The sequence below is a fragment of the Mastigoproctus giganteus genome, chromosome 9 (genome assembly GCF_048544385.1).
Source record: "Mastigoproctus giganteus isolate SK-2022 chromosome 9, ASM4854438v1, whole genome shotgun sequence".
Taxonomy (NCBI): Eukaryota; Metazoa; Arthropoda; class Arachnida; order Uropygi; family Thelyphonidae; genus Mastigoproctus; species Mastigoproctus giganteus.
Window position 1 is genome coordinate 219,503,701 of NC_143583.1, and position 16,871 is coordinate 219,520,571.

The following is a 16,871-nucleotide window of genomic DNA, read 5'->3' on the forward strand; positions in this document are numbered from 1 at the left end:
CCATATATTCAAATTGAGGAAAGAGAATTGTAGAATAGATGTGCGGAAATTTGCCTTTAGCTAGCAGGTGGTTGATAGTTGGAACAAACTTCCATCTGTTGTAGTCGAGGTCAGCAACTTAAATAAGTTCAAGGCAGAACTAGACAAACATTTGGAGTGAATGGGTGGGTAAAATGGGAAGGGTTTTTTTTTTTTTTTTTTTTTGGCTGATGCTATGTAAGCTTGCTTTCTTGCATTATATGCTTCTTCTAATGCTAATTACATACCTACAGCTGAAAGTATTAAAGAATTATACCTATCTCTGGTATTGATTTATTCCATCCCACAAAACTGGTGCCCAAATTTTCACACTTCTTCTAAAGTAATGAAATGTTTTGAACTATTCACCTGACCGAAAAAATTACTCTTGCTTAATAAGAATAACACAAGCAATATTTTAATATAAAAATAAATCTGAGAGAAATCCAAACTGCTAAACTTTGATGCTTTTTAATATACTATTTATTTTGCAAGTGCTAACAGGTTTACGTTATGCATTTCATGTACCACATTAACATTGTGAATTTATTTTCAATTTTCCATGTAATGTCAATGTTTATAAAATACATTAGGAGAGCTAGAATAATATCAATAAAAAATAAATAAACCTGCCTTTTGAGAAAGACACTGGTCAACATTCTTCACAAACTGATCTATTAATCTGTGTTCTGTATGATGCTGTTCCAAGAATGATTGCACACTAGGAAGGTCACTTCCATATTCTGCTTCTTCTAAAAATTTCTGTTAAAAAAATTCATGATGCAATCAAATTAATATACACTAGTTATTCACGAAATATTAGAGGTATCACTTGGTTTATAAAAAAAAAAGGTATTATCAATTTTAAAATAACAATGTAAATGTCTTCTAAATAAGCTTGTATAATGAAAATAAACACATTCAATGTTTTCATGGTGATAATAAAAAACAACACTGCATCTTTTGAATGTAATTATACACTTAATTCTAGAAAAAATACAGAAACCTAATGTTCATGAATTATGGTTAAGTTAAAAAGACAATTGCTGAATCCAAGAATGCAGCATGGGAGAAAAGATGCCAAGAACTTGGCAGCTCATTAGGAAGAACACCATTAGGAAGAGGTAACTACCATCGAGGATAAAGGGAAGGGTTTTTGCTTTCATAAAGGTGACTACGGTGGTTTGAGACAGTATTTAAATTCTATACGGTGGAACCGACTGATGATGTTATCAACAGCAACTTCAAAATGGAAACCATTCAAAGTATTAATCTTGGAAGCTACTAGGATTTTCATACCAACAAAGAAATAAATTTGGATTCAAGATTTAGGCCTAAAACGGATATCAGATGAACTAATTAGACATGTGACAAAGAATAAAAATGCATGGAATACATATAAATTAACATGTGACACAGAAGCCTATGATAGATATAAGCTGGTCTGTAACCAAGTTACAAAAGAGGTTAGGCAGGTGAAGGCAGATTACGAGAAATCTTTGGCAAAGGATGCAAAGAATTCTTTACTTATATAAACTCTAGAAAGAAGGGGATGAATCAGATTGGTCCACTTGATATCGATGGTTCAACTGTTGATGATCCTGCTCAGGTAACTAACAAACTAAATGAATATTTTGCATTGACATTAACACATGAGGAGTTATTCAGGGAGGGGAATGCCAGAGGAGTATTCAACTCTGGCAGTAAGCTAGATAATCTTGTAATAACTGAGAGTAAAGTGGAAGAGAAATTGTTGAAGATAAACACAAGGCACCAGGAGTGGATGGAATCTATCCAGTTATATTAAAGGAGGCGGGAAAGGAAGTAAGCAAACACTTAACCATAATTATGAGAGCTTCCCTGGACTAAGGGAAGGTACCCTGGACTGGAGATGGCCAAATCCACAAAGGTGGATCAAAGGAAGACACAGGTAATTACAGACCTGTTGGTTTAACTTCTGTTCCAGGGAAATTAATGGAAGCACTGGTTAAAGAAGCAATGCAGGATCATCTAGATAAGACTTCAGTTATAGCTTGGACACAGCATGGGTTTGTTAAGGGGAAGTCTTGTCTGACTAATTTGATTGGATACAATGATGTAGTCACAAAGGAACTGGATGCAAAGAATATCTTTGATATCATATATTTGGATCTTAGAAAAGCCTTTGATACTGTTGCACATGGAAGACTCCTGCACAAATTTGAGCAGTGTGGAATTGGAGGCAAAATACTGCTATGGTTTGTTGAGGGGAAGAAGACAGAGAGTGGTAATCAATGGACACTGCTCTTCATGGACTAATGTTATTAGTGGAGTCCCTCAGGGTTCAGTGTTGGGTCCATTGTTTTTTTTTGGTATTTATAAATGATATTGATGATGGTATATCAGGCTTAATGTCCAAGTTTGCAGATGATACAAAGGTTGACATGGTTGTTAATGACACTAATGACAGTACACTGCTGCAACAGAATCTAGAAAAGTTCAACAGATGGGCTGAGAGGTGACAAATGAAGTTTAACATTGACAAATGTAAAGTACTATTTATGGGAAGCAGTAATTGCAGAGTAATGTATCAACTCTGTGCTATCACACTGACAGTGGTAGAGAATGAAATGGACCTGGGGGTAATTTTGCAGGCAGATATGAAGTTTTCTGAACAGTGCAGACAGTCTGCAAGAGTAGTTCATGGTGTCTTGTCAATTATATACAGGAATTTTTCTAGCAGGGATAAGGAGGTGATTATCCCCTTGTATAAGGCAATGGTCAGACCACATCTTGAGTACTGTATACAGGTCTGGAGGCCTCATTTCAAGAAGGATGTAGAGCTGTTGGAACCAGTACAGAGAAGGGCAACAAGATTAGTGAAGGCAACAAAGGGTTTATCTTATGAAGAAAGGCTTAAGTTTTGCAAATTACAGTGTCTGGAGGCTAGGCACCTGGGAGATGATCTGATTGAGGTGTATAAAACCTTAAATGGTTTGAGCATGCTCAATGCTGATGGGATTCTTCCTCTTGTTCAGAATAATCGCCTGAGAGGGCATAAATTCAAATTGAGGAGAGACGGTTGTAGGATAGATGTGTGGAAGTTTGCCTTTAGCCAGCAGGTGGTTGATTGCTGGAACAAACTTCTGTCTGTCGTTGTAGAAGTTGATAGCTTAAATAGATTCAAGGCAAACATTTGGAGTGAGTGGATGGGTGAAATGAGGTGATTTTTTTTTTTTTTTTTTTTTGGCTGATGCTATATAAGTCTGCTTTCTTGCATCATGTGCCTTTGCTAATGCTAACACAGCTTGATAGCACTGAAAACAAACGAATCTCGATCGAATAAGAACTTTATAGATAAGCCAACAGGGAAAATCATTATAATAATTTCCTAAATGAAAGAAATCACAGCAATTAACCCTCCACTAGTAGATAATAGGGAGATATAAATTACAAAACATCAAGTTCTTGACTGTGCAATATTAATGAAGAACAAAAAATCTCCAGACCCTGGGAACATCGCGATGGAACTAATTAAATATGGACCATTAAATCTTTTAAATATGATTGCACACCTGATTAACAGATGTATAAGCTATGGAAAACTGAAAATCAATGGAAAGTAAGTTATATTTCATTCATACATAAAAAAGGAAATAAGCTGAATTCAGGGAACTATAGAGGCTTAAGTGTTAATTGCACTATGTACATACTATACTCTAAAGTGCTTCAATTAAAATTACGAGAGTAGGTAAAGGATAAGATAAGTGAAGAACAAAGTGGAATTCAGTCAGGTCACTGTTGTGTGGACAATGTTTGTTCTACAAACAGCTGGTAGAGAAAAGAAAAGCAAAGAATAAAGGTTCCTTCTTTGCCTTCATTGATTTAGAAAAGGCTAATGACTTCGTTCCAAGAAAGGAATTATGAAAAGCCCTGCAAAATACGTTAATTTATTCTAGAGCTTGTGGAACTGATTACGGAATTGTACGACACTGCATATATTAAAGCTGGGAATACTTTATCTAACCCAAGCTATTCAACAAACGGGCTGAGACAAGGATGTAGCCTATCACCTATTGGTAGATGTAGCCTATCACCTATTGGTGATAGGCTACATCTGAAATATCCTGCATTCTGTTTTCCAGGCTGCTGCTCATTCTATTGGAATGAGCAGAAGCCTGGAAAACAAGATGCAGGATATTTCAGAGACTGCTAGGAGTCATTGCGGAACAAGGAAACAGATGGGTTGTGTTAGGGTAGATAAGAATAGGAAGAGGTGCATGTATACTTGCATGTACACCAATGTAGGAGTTTAGTAAATAAATCTGAGGTATTGCTCAACACATCAAAGGCAGAAATTGTTAGGATATCAGAGAGGTGGTGTCACACAGATATAAGGAAGGCAGAACTGGAATTTGGGCAGTACAATGTGTACAGAAAGGATAGACAGCATAGGAAGGGAAGAGGGGTTATGCTATTAGTTAAGAAACACATAAAATCCAGGGCAGTGAAGCCAGTCAACATCGGTGGACAGTGCAGTGTAGAGTCAGTTTGGTGTGACATAAGCATTGGGAGATCAAAATTGAGAGTAGGAGTGTGCTTGTTTGTTTGTTTGTTTGTTGTTTGGTTTTTAGGAGCATTAGCAACTAAGGCCATATTGCTCCGGGACATGCAGTGGTCATTCCCTGACCTTTCCGCATCCTCCATATTTGGTGGCGACGGGCTCGAACCCCGGTCTAATCAAGAAGCGTGTGCTATGCACTGCTGCTCCTTCCCACCTGGCTACGGAGGCGCCGTAGGAGTGTGCAATAGGCCTAATGACTCTGATGAGTATAATAAGAAACTACACGGGGAAATAGAGTGGGCCAGTAAATCAGAGAGTCTTATAATGGGGGATTTTAATTTCCCAGATATTGACAGAATTTGTGGGTTGTAACCCACATACAAGGAACGCTTTCGTGGATTTATCTGATGATTGTTTTCTACATCAGCATGTTCGAGAGGCAATTAGAGGGTTATTTGTTATTTAGTTTTTCAGAGCATTAGCAACTAAGGCCATATTGCTCCAGGGATATGCAGTGGTCATTCTCTGAGCTTGCCGCACCCTCCGTATTTGGTGGTCACAGGCTTGAACCCCAGTCTAATCAAGACGCGTGTGCTATGCATTACTGCTCCTGCCCACCTGGCTATGGAGGCGCCAGGCAACTAGAGGGAGTAATACTCTTGATCTGATTATCAGTAGTGATTCTTCATGCATTAAGAATATGCAGATAAAGGAACCACTAGGTGGCAGTGATCACAGTGTGCTGAAGTGGGATTTATTCAAAGAGGTAACTACCATCAGGGGTAAAGGGAAGGGTTTTTGCTTTCATAAAGGCAAACACAATGGTCTGAGACAGTACTGAAATTCTATACAGTGGGACGAACTGATGATGTTACCAACAGCACATTCAAAATGGGAAGCATTCAAAGAACTTATCTTGGAATGCTACTAGGCTTTACATACCAACTAAGAAATATTGTTCAATATTTAGGCCAAACTGGATGTCAGATGAACTAATGAGACATATGGCAGAGAAGAAAAATGAATAGTGATACATATAAATTAACATGTGACACAGAAGCCAATGTTAGATATAAGTTGATCTGTAACCAAGTTACAGATGTAACAAGAGGTAAGGCAGGTGAAGGCAGATTACGAGAAATATTTCGCAAAGGATGCAAATAAAAACAGAAAAGAGTTCTTTACTTATGTAAATTCTAGAAGGAAGAGGATATGAATCAGATTCGTCCACTTGATATGGATGGTTCAACTGTTGATGATCCTGCTCAGGTTGTTAACAAACTAAAGGAATATTTTCCATGGACATTCACACATTAGGAGTTATTCAGTGAGGGAAATGCCAGAGGTGTATTCATCACCGGCAGTAAGCTAGATGATCTTGTAATAACTGAGAGTAAAGTGGAGGAGAAATTGTTGAAGATGAACACAAGAAAGGCACCTGGGGCGGACGGATTCTATCTGGTTATATTAACAGAGGCAGCAAAGGAAGTAAGCAAACCATTAGCCATAATTATGAGAGCTTCCTTGGACTCAACGGAGGTACCCATGGACTGGAGATGTGCAAATGTGACCCCAATTCACAAAGGAGGATCAAAGGCTGACACAAGTATTTATAGACCTGTGAGTTTAACTTCTGTTCCAGGAAAATTAATGAAGGACCTTGTTAAAGAAGCACTGCAGGATCATCTAGACAAGACTTCAGTTACAGCTCAGACACAGCATGGTTTTGTTAAGGGAAAGTCTTGCCTGACCAATTTGATTGGATTCTGATGCAGTCACAAAAGAACTGGATGCAGGGAATAACTTTGATATTATATATTTGGATCTTAAAAAGGTTTTTGATACTGTTGCACATGGAAGACTGCTGCACAAATTGGAGCAGTGTAGCATTGGAGGCAAATTTAATGAATTTGAGGTATTGCTCAAAACATCAAAGGCGGATATTGTTGGGATATCAGAGACGTGATGTCACACAGATATATAAGAAATGCAGATTCCAGTAAACAACTGGAATTTGGGGAGCACAACGTCTACAGAAAGGATAGACAGGATAGGAAGGGAGGAGGGGTTATGCTATTAGTTAAGAAACACATAAAATCCAAGGAAGCAAATCCAGTCGACATCATTGGACAGTGCAGTGTCGAGCCAGTTTGGTGTGATATAAGCATTGGAAGATCAAAATTGAGAGCAGTAGCGTGCTATAGGCCTAATCACTCTGATGAGTATAATAACAAACTGTACAGGGTAAATAGAGTGGGCAGGAAATCAGAGAGTCTTATACTGGGGGATTTTAATTTCCTAGATATTGACTGGAATTTGTGGGTTGGATACTCAGACACTTGCAAGGCTTTTTGTGAATTTACTGGATGAGTGTTTTCTACATCAGCATGTTCAGGAGGCAACTAGAGGGAGTAATACTCTTGATTTGATTATCACTAGTGATTGTTCAGGCATTAAAAATCTCCAGACTAGAGGAACCACTAGGTGGCAGTGATTACAGTGTGCTGAACTGGGATTTACTCAAAGAGGTAACTACCATCAGGGCTAAATAAAGGGAAGGGTATTTGCTTTTGTAAAGGCGACTACGATGGTCTGAGACAATATTTAAATTCTATACGGTGGTACTAACTGATAATGTTACCAACAGAAAAATTCAAAATGGGAAGCATTCAAAGTAATTATCTTGGCTATACATACCAACTAAGAAATATTTCAAGGTTTAGGCCTAAATGGATGTCAGATGAACTAATGAGACATATGGCAGAGAAGAAAAATGAATGGGATACATATAAATTAACACGTGACACAGAAGCCTATGATATATATAAGTTGATCTGTAACCAAGTTACAAAGGAGGTTAGGCAGGCGAAGGCAGATTACGAGAAATCTTTGGCAAGGGATGCAAAGAAAAACAGCAAAGAGTTCTTTACTTATGTATGTTCTTTACTTATGTTCTTTATTTATGTAGACTCTAGAAGGAAGGGGATGAATCAGATTGGTCCACTTGATATCGATTGGTCAACTGTTGATGATCCTGCTCAGGTAGCTAACAAACTAAATGAATATTTTGAATCGACATTCACACATGAGGAGTCATTCAGTGAGGGGAATGCCAGAGGTATATTCAACTCTGGCAGTAAGCTAGATAATCTTGTAATAACTGAGAGTAAAGTGGAGGAGAAATTGTTGAAGATAAACACAAGAATGGCACCTGGAGTGGATGGGATCTATCCAGTTATATTAAAGGAGGCATCAAGGGAAGTAAGTAAACCCTTAACCATAATTATGAGAGCTTCCTTGGACTCAGGGGAGGTACCCATAGACTGGAGATGTGCAAATGTGAGCCCAATTCACAAAGGAGGACAAAATGCTGACACAAATAATTATAGACGTGTGAGTTTCACTTCTGTTGCAGGAAAATTAATGGAGGCTCCGGTTAAAGAAGCACTGCAGGATCATCTTGACAAGACTTCAGTTATAGCTCGAACACAGCATGGTTTTCTAAGGGGAAGGCTTTCCTGACCAATTTGATTGAATACTATGACGCAGTCACAAAAGAACTGGATGCAGGGAATAACTTTGATATTATATGCTTGGATCTTAGAAAGGCTTTCGATAATGTTGCACATGGAAGACTGCTGCACAAATTTGAGGCAAATTGCTGCTATTGATAAAAAGGGTGGTTGAGGAGGAGTAATCAATGGACACTGCTCATCGTGGACTAATGTTATTATGGAGTCCCTCAGAGTTCAGTGTGGGGTCCATTATTGTTTTCTGATTTATAAATGATACTGATGATGGTATATCAAGCTTAATGTCCACGTCTGCAGACGATACAAAGGTTGGCAGGGTTGTTAAGGACACTACTGATGCTATGCTGCTGCAAGAGGATCTGGAAAGGTTGGGCAGATGGGCTGAGAGGTGGCAAATGAAGTTTAACATTAACAAATGTAAAGTACTACATATGGGAAACACCAACCCCAGAGCAACGTATCAACTCTGTGGTACTACACTGACAGTGGTAGAGAATGAAAAGGACCTGGAGGGTTATTGTGCAGGCAGATATGAAGTTCTCTGAGCAGGGCAGACGGGCTACAAGAGTAGCTCATTGTGTCTTGTCAATGATATACAGGAATTTTTCTAGCAGGGATAAGTAGGTGATTATACCCTTGTATAAGGCAATGGTGAGGCCACACCTTGAGAATTGTATACAGGTCTGCAGGCCTCATTTCAAGAAGGATGTAGAGATGCTGGAACGAGTACAGAGAAAGGCAACAAGATTAGTGAATGGAACAAAAGGTTGCTCTTACGAAGAAAGGCTTAAGTTTTGCAAATTACAGTGTCTGGAGACTAGGCACCGGTGAGGTGATCTGACAGAGATGTATAAAGCCTTGAATGGTTTGAGCATGCTCAATGTCGATGGGATTCCTCCTCTTGCTCAGAATAATCACCTGAGAGGGCATAAATTTAAATTGAGGAAAGACAGATGTAGGATAAATGTGCGGAAATTTGCCTTTAGCCAGCGGGTAGTTGGTTGGTGGAACAGACTTCCATCCCTTGTTTTGAAAGTTGATAGCATAAATAAATTTAAGGCTCAGCTGGACAGGTATTTTGAACGAACGGAGGGGTGAAATGGAAGTGTGTTGTGTTTTTTTTTTTTTTTTTGGCTGATGTTGCATAAGCTTCCTTTCTTGCATCATATGCCTCTACTAATGCTAATCACCTCTATTGTTTAATGTTTTCTTAAAATGTGATAACTTTCATCAACCGGTGAAATACCACCACTTTGCTTATTGGAGGCTTGAAGTGATGAAACCCATGTTTAGTCTCTAGAGCAAAGTTTCCGACATCCCCCTCCCCCCCATACTTCTCCTTAAACCCATGCACGGTACTAAGTACTATAGGTTTTGATACTTTTTGTGTTTGGGGTTTTCATAAAAAAAAAAAAAAAAAACAAGAATGGAAAAGAAGCTCTTTCGGAATGGGAATACCAATTAATAACAGATATCTTCGGAGTTTAAACTTTGCCAATGATCATGTTATCACAAGAAGCTTATGATTTAGAATACATGTTGAGAAAATCACATCTTACATATGACCATCATCATCAGCCATTTTCAATCCACTGCAGGATGAAGGCCTCTCCAGCAACTTTCCAGTTCCTTCTGTTTTGAGCACTGGCCATCCATTTACTACCCAAAAACTCATGAATTTCATCTATCCATCTCCGCCTTTGTCTTCCAGGTTTTCTTCTAGCTCCTCTCGGGTACCATTCTGTTATTTTCTTAGTCCATCTGTCATCATGTCTTCGAGCTATGTGTCCTGCCCAAGACCATTATGTTCTTTAGTTTTGATAAGAATGTCCTTTACTTGAGTTTGCTGCCTAAACCATGTGTTTCTCTTCTTATCTAGCAGTCTGATTCCCAATATAATTCGTTCCATTCTTCGCTGTGTAGTGCTCAGTTTCTCTTCCATTCTTTTGGTGAATGCCCAAGTTTCACTTCCATAAGTCATGGTGGGGAGTATACATTGATTCATCATTTTACGTTTCACGCAAACTGGGATATTGCTCTTCAGTATGTGACTATATTTCTTGAATGCTATCCATCCAAAATTTATTCTTCTCTTGACTTCCAGTCATTTATCATTATTACAGTTAATAACTTGTCCCAGATAAGTATATGACTCCACCTTTTCAATTACTGCTCCTTCAATCATTATTTCCCTTTCCGTGGCATACTTGTTCATCATTACTTTTGTTTTAGCCATATTCATCTTTAGTCCAAAATCCTTACTAACTGTGCATAACTGATTAAGATTTTCCTCTAATTCTTTGGGATCGTGGCTTATGACCACAATGTCATCTGCAAATCGTAAATTGTTTAGGTACTCTCCGTTCACATTGACTCCTTTCTGCGACCAGTCTAATCTTCTGAAAGCTTCCTCAAGGGCAGCAGTAAACAGCTTCGGATATATTGTGTCTCCTTCGAACTCTTTCTCGATTTTAAATTTGCTACTGTCTTTGTCTAGTCTAATAAAGGAGGATTTTCTTCAAAATCATAATATATGGGGTATCTATGCCTTGTCTTTCCAGTGCCCGAAACATTGCCTTATGCTGTATGGAGTTAAATGCCTTTTCATAATCCACAAATGCCAGGCATAATAATGGTGTTTTATATTCATTTACTTTCTCCATTAGCTGCGATATTACGTGAAGGTGATCCATAGTTGAGAATCCCGTCCTAAAGCCAGCTTGCTCTTTCGGTTGATTCTCATCAAGTATTCTTTCTAATCTGCTAGTAATGACCCTTGTGAACAACTTGTAGATGTGGGATAACAAGCTAATTGGTCTATAATTTCCAATTTCTGATTTATCTCCTTTCTTATGCAGCAAAACTATGATTGCGTTATTCCACTGCTTAGGCATCACACCTTTTCTAATGCACTTTGTGAAGAGCCTTGCCAGTTTTTGTGTTATGTCTCTTCCTCCCAATTTTAACAACTCTACAGTAACTTCATCTTCCCCCCGGGCTTTCCGATTCTTCATTTTCTTCAATACATGTTCTACCTCATCAGGAAGAATATCGGGTTTGTTGTATGTGTTGCTACTTTGCAATCCATCTTCCCCACTGCTGGTATCATTCCCTCGCTCCTTGTATAATTCTCTATAGTAGTCTTCTGCTATTTGAATTATGCCTTCTCTGCTGTTTATAAGTACACCGTCGCTATTCTTCAGTTTCAGTATCATTTGTCTTTCTGTATTACTGCTCATGGCTGCTGATTTAAATCCTTTGTTTTCCCTTAATTCTTGTTCTACTTTTCTTGTGTTAAATCTTCTTATGTCCTCTCTGAGTCTCTTTCTAATAGCTTTCCATAACTCAGTATACTCAATTTTCTCCCTGTCAGTGTTTTTCTTGCTCTTCATTTGTCGTCTTTGTTTCATCATAACAAGTGTTTCTTGACTAATTTTTTCTTCTTTGGATATCTGTTTCCCTTTAGGTTTCTTGGGCTTTATCACTTTCAGAAAGTTGTAATATTCCTCGAAGATATCTTGGTCCTGACCAGTCTGCAGAAGCTCAAACTTGTTCTTAAGTTCCAGTACATACTGCTTTTTCTCCTCTTCTGTTATCTCAAAGACCTTTGTATTATTTACTCGAGTCAGTTTTTTCCTTTCCTTTCCTACATCTATATCAAGTGTACATCTTACCATTCTGTGATCACTTCCAACATTTACATTATTCAGGACGGTAACATCATTCACAATATATCTTCTGTTAGTGAGGATGAAGTCGATTTCATTAGTTGTTAATCCAATTGTACTCTTCCATGTCCACTTTCTGTTCACCCTTTTTTTGAAAAAAAAAAAAGTGTTCATTACTGACAGCCCTTGAGATTCTGCAAATTCCACAAGTGTTTCACCTCTTTTATTTCTTTCACCAATTCCATAATTTCCTATAGTTCCTCTTTCTGTGCTGTTTTGCCTTTTTCCAACCTTAGCATTGAAGTCCCCCATAATAATAGTGTAGTGGGTTTTCTGCTTATCTAGAAGACTAGAAGACATATGACCAATGGGGCCTTAATATCAATTTTAAAAAGACAGAATACCTAAGCACAGCAGAACATCCTGATGAATTGAAAGTTACACAGGTCATACATGTAAAACATGTTGACTTTTTCAAATATCTTGGATGTAGATTAACTAAGGAAAGATTGGGGAAAGAGAAAGTTTACAAAAGAGTTCATCAAAGTAGAAAAATTCTTAGTGCCCTAAACTCTATAGGGTGAGACAATAATATCTCCCATAGAACTAAAGAACATATCAGACAGTCTAGCATTAGTAGAGGCATATGATTCAAAAAAACAAGCTTATGCAGAATCAGCCAAAAAAAAAAAAAAAACACTTGCATTTCACCCCTCCGTTCGTTCGAAATACCTGTACAGCTGAGCCTTAAATTTATTTAGACTATCAACTTCCACAACAAGGGATGGAAGTCTGTTCCACCAACCAACTACCCGCTGGCTAAAAGCAAATTCCCACACATGTATCCTACATCTGTCTTTCATCAATTTGAATTTATGCCCTGTCAGGTGATTATTCTGAGCAAAAAGAAGAATCCCATCATCATTGAGCATGCTCAAACCATTCAAGGCTTTATACACCTCAATCAGATTGCATCACAGGTGCCTAGTCTCCAGATACTGTAATTTGCAAAACTTGAGCCTTTCTTTGTAAGAGCAACCCTTTGTTCCATTCACTAATCTTGTTGCCCTTCTCTGTACTCGTGCCAGCAACTCTACGTTCTTCTTGAAATAAGGCATCCAGACCAGTATACAGTACTCAAAGTGTGACCAGACCATTGCCTTATACAAGGGAATAATCACATCCTTATCCCTGCTAGAAAAATTGCTGTATTTCATTGACAAGACACCATAAGCTACTCTTGCCGCCCATCTGCACTGCTCAGAAAACTTCATATCTACCTGCACAATTACCCCCAGGTCCTTTTCATTCTCTATCACTGCCAGTGTAGTACCACACAGTTGATACATTACTCTGGGGTTACTGTTTCCCATATGTAGTACTTTACATTTGTCAATGTTAAACTTCCTTTGCCACCTCTCAGCCCAACTGCTCAACCTTTCCAGATCCTGTTGCAGCAGCATAGTGTCAGTAGTGTCCTTAACAACCCTGCCAACCATTGTATCATCTGCAAACTTGGACATTAAGCTTGATATATCATCATCAATATCATTTATAAATACAGAAAACAATGGACCCAACACTGAACCCCGAGGGACTCCGCTAATAACATTAGTCCATGATGAGCAGTGTCTATTGATTACCACTCTCTATCTTCTTCTTCCCCTCAACCATCCCTGTATCCATAGTAGCAATTTTCCTCCAAAGCCACACTGCTCCAATTTGTGCAGCAGTTTTCCATATTAGCATTAGCATTAGCAGAGGCATATGATGCAAGAAAGCAAGCTTATTCAGCATCAGCCAAAAAAAAAGAAAAAAAAAAAAAAAAAAACCAACCACTACTCCCATTTCACCCCTCAATTCGTTCGAAATACCTGTCCAGCTGAGCCTTAAATTTGTTTAGGCTATCAACTTCAACAACAAGCGATGGAAGTCTATTCCACAAACCAACTGCCCGCTGGCTAAAGGCGAATTTCCGCACATCTATCCGACATCCGTCCTTCCTCAATTTGAATTTATGCCCTCTCAGGTGATTATTCTGAGCAAGAGGAAGAATTCCATCGGCATTGAGCATGCTAAAGCCATTCAAAGCCTTGTACACCTCTATCAGATCACCTCGGCGATGCCTAGTCTCCAGGCTCTGTAATTTGCAAAACTTAAGCCTTTCTTCGTAAGAGCAACCCTTTGTTCCATTCACTAATCTTGTTGCCCTTCTCTGTACTCGTTCCAGCAGCTCTACATCCTTCTTGAAATGAGGCCTCCAGACCTGTATACAGTACTCAAGGTGTGGCCTGACCAATGCCTTATACAAGGGAATAATCACATCCCTGTCCCTGCTAGAAAAATTCCTGTATATCATTGACAAAACACCATGAGCTACTCTTGCAGCTCGTCTGCACTGCTCAGAGAACTTCATATCTGCCTGCACAATTACCCCCAGGTCCTTTTCATTCTCTACCACTGTCAGCGTAGTACCACAGAGTTGATACGTTGATCTCGGGTTACTGTTTCCCATATGTAGTACTTTACATTTGTCAATGTTAAACTTCATTTGCCACCTCTCAGCCCATCTGCTCAACCTTTCCAGATCCTGTTGCAGCAGCATAGTATCAGTAGTGTCCTTAACAACCCTGCCAACCTTTGTATCGTCTGCAAACTTGGACATTAAGCCTGATACACCATCATCAATATCATTTATAAATACAGAAAACAACAATGGACCCAACACTGAACCCTGAGGAACTCCACTAATAACATTAGTCCACGTTGAGCAGTGTCCATTGATTACCACTCTCTGTCTTCTGCCACTCAACCATTCCTTTATCCATAGCAGCAATTTGCCTCGAATGACACACTTCTCCAATTTGTGCAGCAGTCTTCCATGCGCAACAGTATCAAAAGCCTTTCTAAGATCCAAATATATAATATCAAAGTTATTCCCTGCATCCAGTTCTTTTGTGACTACATCATAGTATCCAATCAAATTGGTCAGACAAGACCTGCCCTTAACAAACCCATGCTGTGTCTGAGCTATAACTGAATTCTTGTCCAGATGATCCTGCAGTGCATCTTTAACCAGTGCCTCCATTAATTTTCCTGGAACCGAAGTTAAACTAACAGGTCTATAATTACTTGTGTCAGCCTTTGATCCTCCTTTGTGAATTGGGGTTACATTTGCACATCTCCAGTCCATGGGTACCTCCCCTGAGTCCAAAGAAGCTCTCATAATTATGGCTAGGGGTTTGCTTACTTCCTTTGCTGCCTCCTTTAATATAACTGGATAGATCCCATCCACCCCGGGTGCCTTTTTTTGTTTATCCTCAACAATTTCTCCTCCACTTTCCTCTCAGTTATTAGAAAATCATCTAGCTCACTGCCAATGTTTACTTCACCTACGACATTCCCCTTCCTGAATAACTCCTCATGTGTGAATGTAGATGCAAAATACTCGTTTAGATTGTTAGCCACCTGAGCTGGATCCTCAACTGTTGAACCATCAACATCCAGTGGACCAATCTGATTCATCCCTTTCCTTCTTGAGTTTAAATAGGTAAAGAACTCTTTTCTGTTTTTCTTTGCATCCTTTGCCAAGGATTTCTCATAATCTGCCTTTGCCTGCCTAATCTCCTTTGTGACTTGGTTACAGACCAACTTATATCTATCATAGGCTTCCACGTCACCCATTAATTTGTATGTATCCCATGCATTTTTCTTCTCTGCCATATGTCTCATTAGTTCATCTGACAACCATTTAGGCCTGAACCTTGAACAATATTTCTTGGTTGGTATGTAAAGCCTGGTAGCTTCCAAGATTAGTTCCTTGAATGCTTCCCATTTTGAATTTGCTGTTGGTAACATCATCAGTTGGTCCCACTGTATAGAATTTAAATACTGTCTCAGACCAGCATAGTCTCCTTTACGAAAGCAAAAACCCTTCCCTTTACCTCTGATGGTAGTTACCTCCTTGAGTAAATCCCACTTCAGCACACTGTGATCACTGCCACCCAGTGGTTCATTTATCTGCAGATTCTTAATGCATGAAGAATCACTACTGATAATCAGATCAAGAGTATTACTCCCTCTAGTTGCCTCCCGAACATGCTGGTGTAGAAAACAATCATCCAATAAATCCACAAAAGCCGTGCTAGTGTGTGAGTGACCAACCCACAAATTCCAGTCAATATCTGGGAAATTAAAATCCCCCATTATAAGACTCTCTGATTTACTGGCCCACTCTATTTCCCTGTACAGTATCTTATTATACTCATCAGAGTCATTAGGCCTATAGCACACTCCTACTCTCAATTTTGATTTACCTATGCTTATGTCACACCAAACTGACTCAACACTGCACTGTCCAGCGATGTCAACTGGCTTCACTTCCTTGGATTTTATGTGTTTTTTAACTAATAGCATAACCCTTCCTCCCTTCCTATCCTGTCTATCCTTTCTGTAGACGTTGTACTCCCCAAATTCCAGTTCTGCATTCCTTATATCTGTGTGACACCACGTCTCTGATATCCCAACAATATCTGCCTTTGATGTTTTGAGTAATACCTCAAATTCATCAAATTTATTTACTAAACTCCTAGCATTAGTGCAGCAGAATCAAAAGCCTTTCTAAGATCCAAATGTATAATATCAAAATTATTCCTTGCATCCAATTCTTTTGTGACTGCATCATAGTATCCAATCAAATTGGTCACGCAAGACTTTCCCTTAACAAAACATGCTGTGTGCGAGCTAAAGCCTTGTCTAGACGATCCTGCAATCTTTCTTTAACCAGTGCCTCCATTAATTTTTCTGGAACAGAAGTTAAATTCACAGGTCTATAATCACTTGTGTCAGCCTTTGTCCTCCTTTGTGAATTGGGGTCACATTTGCACATCTCCAGCCTATGGGTACCTCCACTGAGTCCAAAGAAGCTCTCATAATTATGGCTAAAGGTTTGCTTACTTCCTTTGCTGCCTCCTTTAATATAGCTGGATAGATCCCATCCACCCCGAGTGCCTTTTTTATGTTTATCCTCAACAATTTCTCCTCAACTTTCCTCTCAGTTATTACAAAATCATCCAGCTCACTGCCAGAGTTTACTTCACCTCTGGCATT

General features: G+C 38.9%; 1 protein-coding gene across 1 annotated transcript in view; it reads right to left on the reverse strand.

The window, feature by feature from the left end:
- shot (dystonin-like protein short stop) overlaps positions 1 to 16,871 on the reverse strand; it is a 1,739,701-nt gene that overhangs the window by 1,527,564 nt on the left and 195,266 nt on the right. The window contains exon 11 of the mRNA XM_090380932.1: positions 652 to 780. Coding sequence (XP_090237058.1) covers positions 652 to 780 — 129 coding nt within the window. The remainder of the gene's footprint in view (positions 1 to 651; positions 781 to 16,871) is intronic.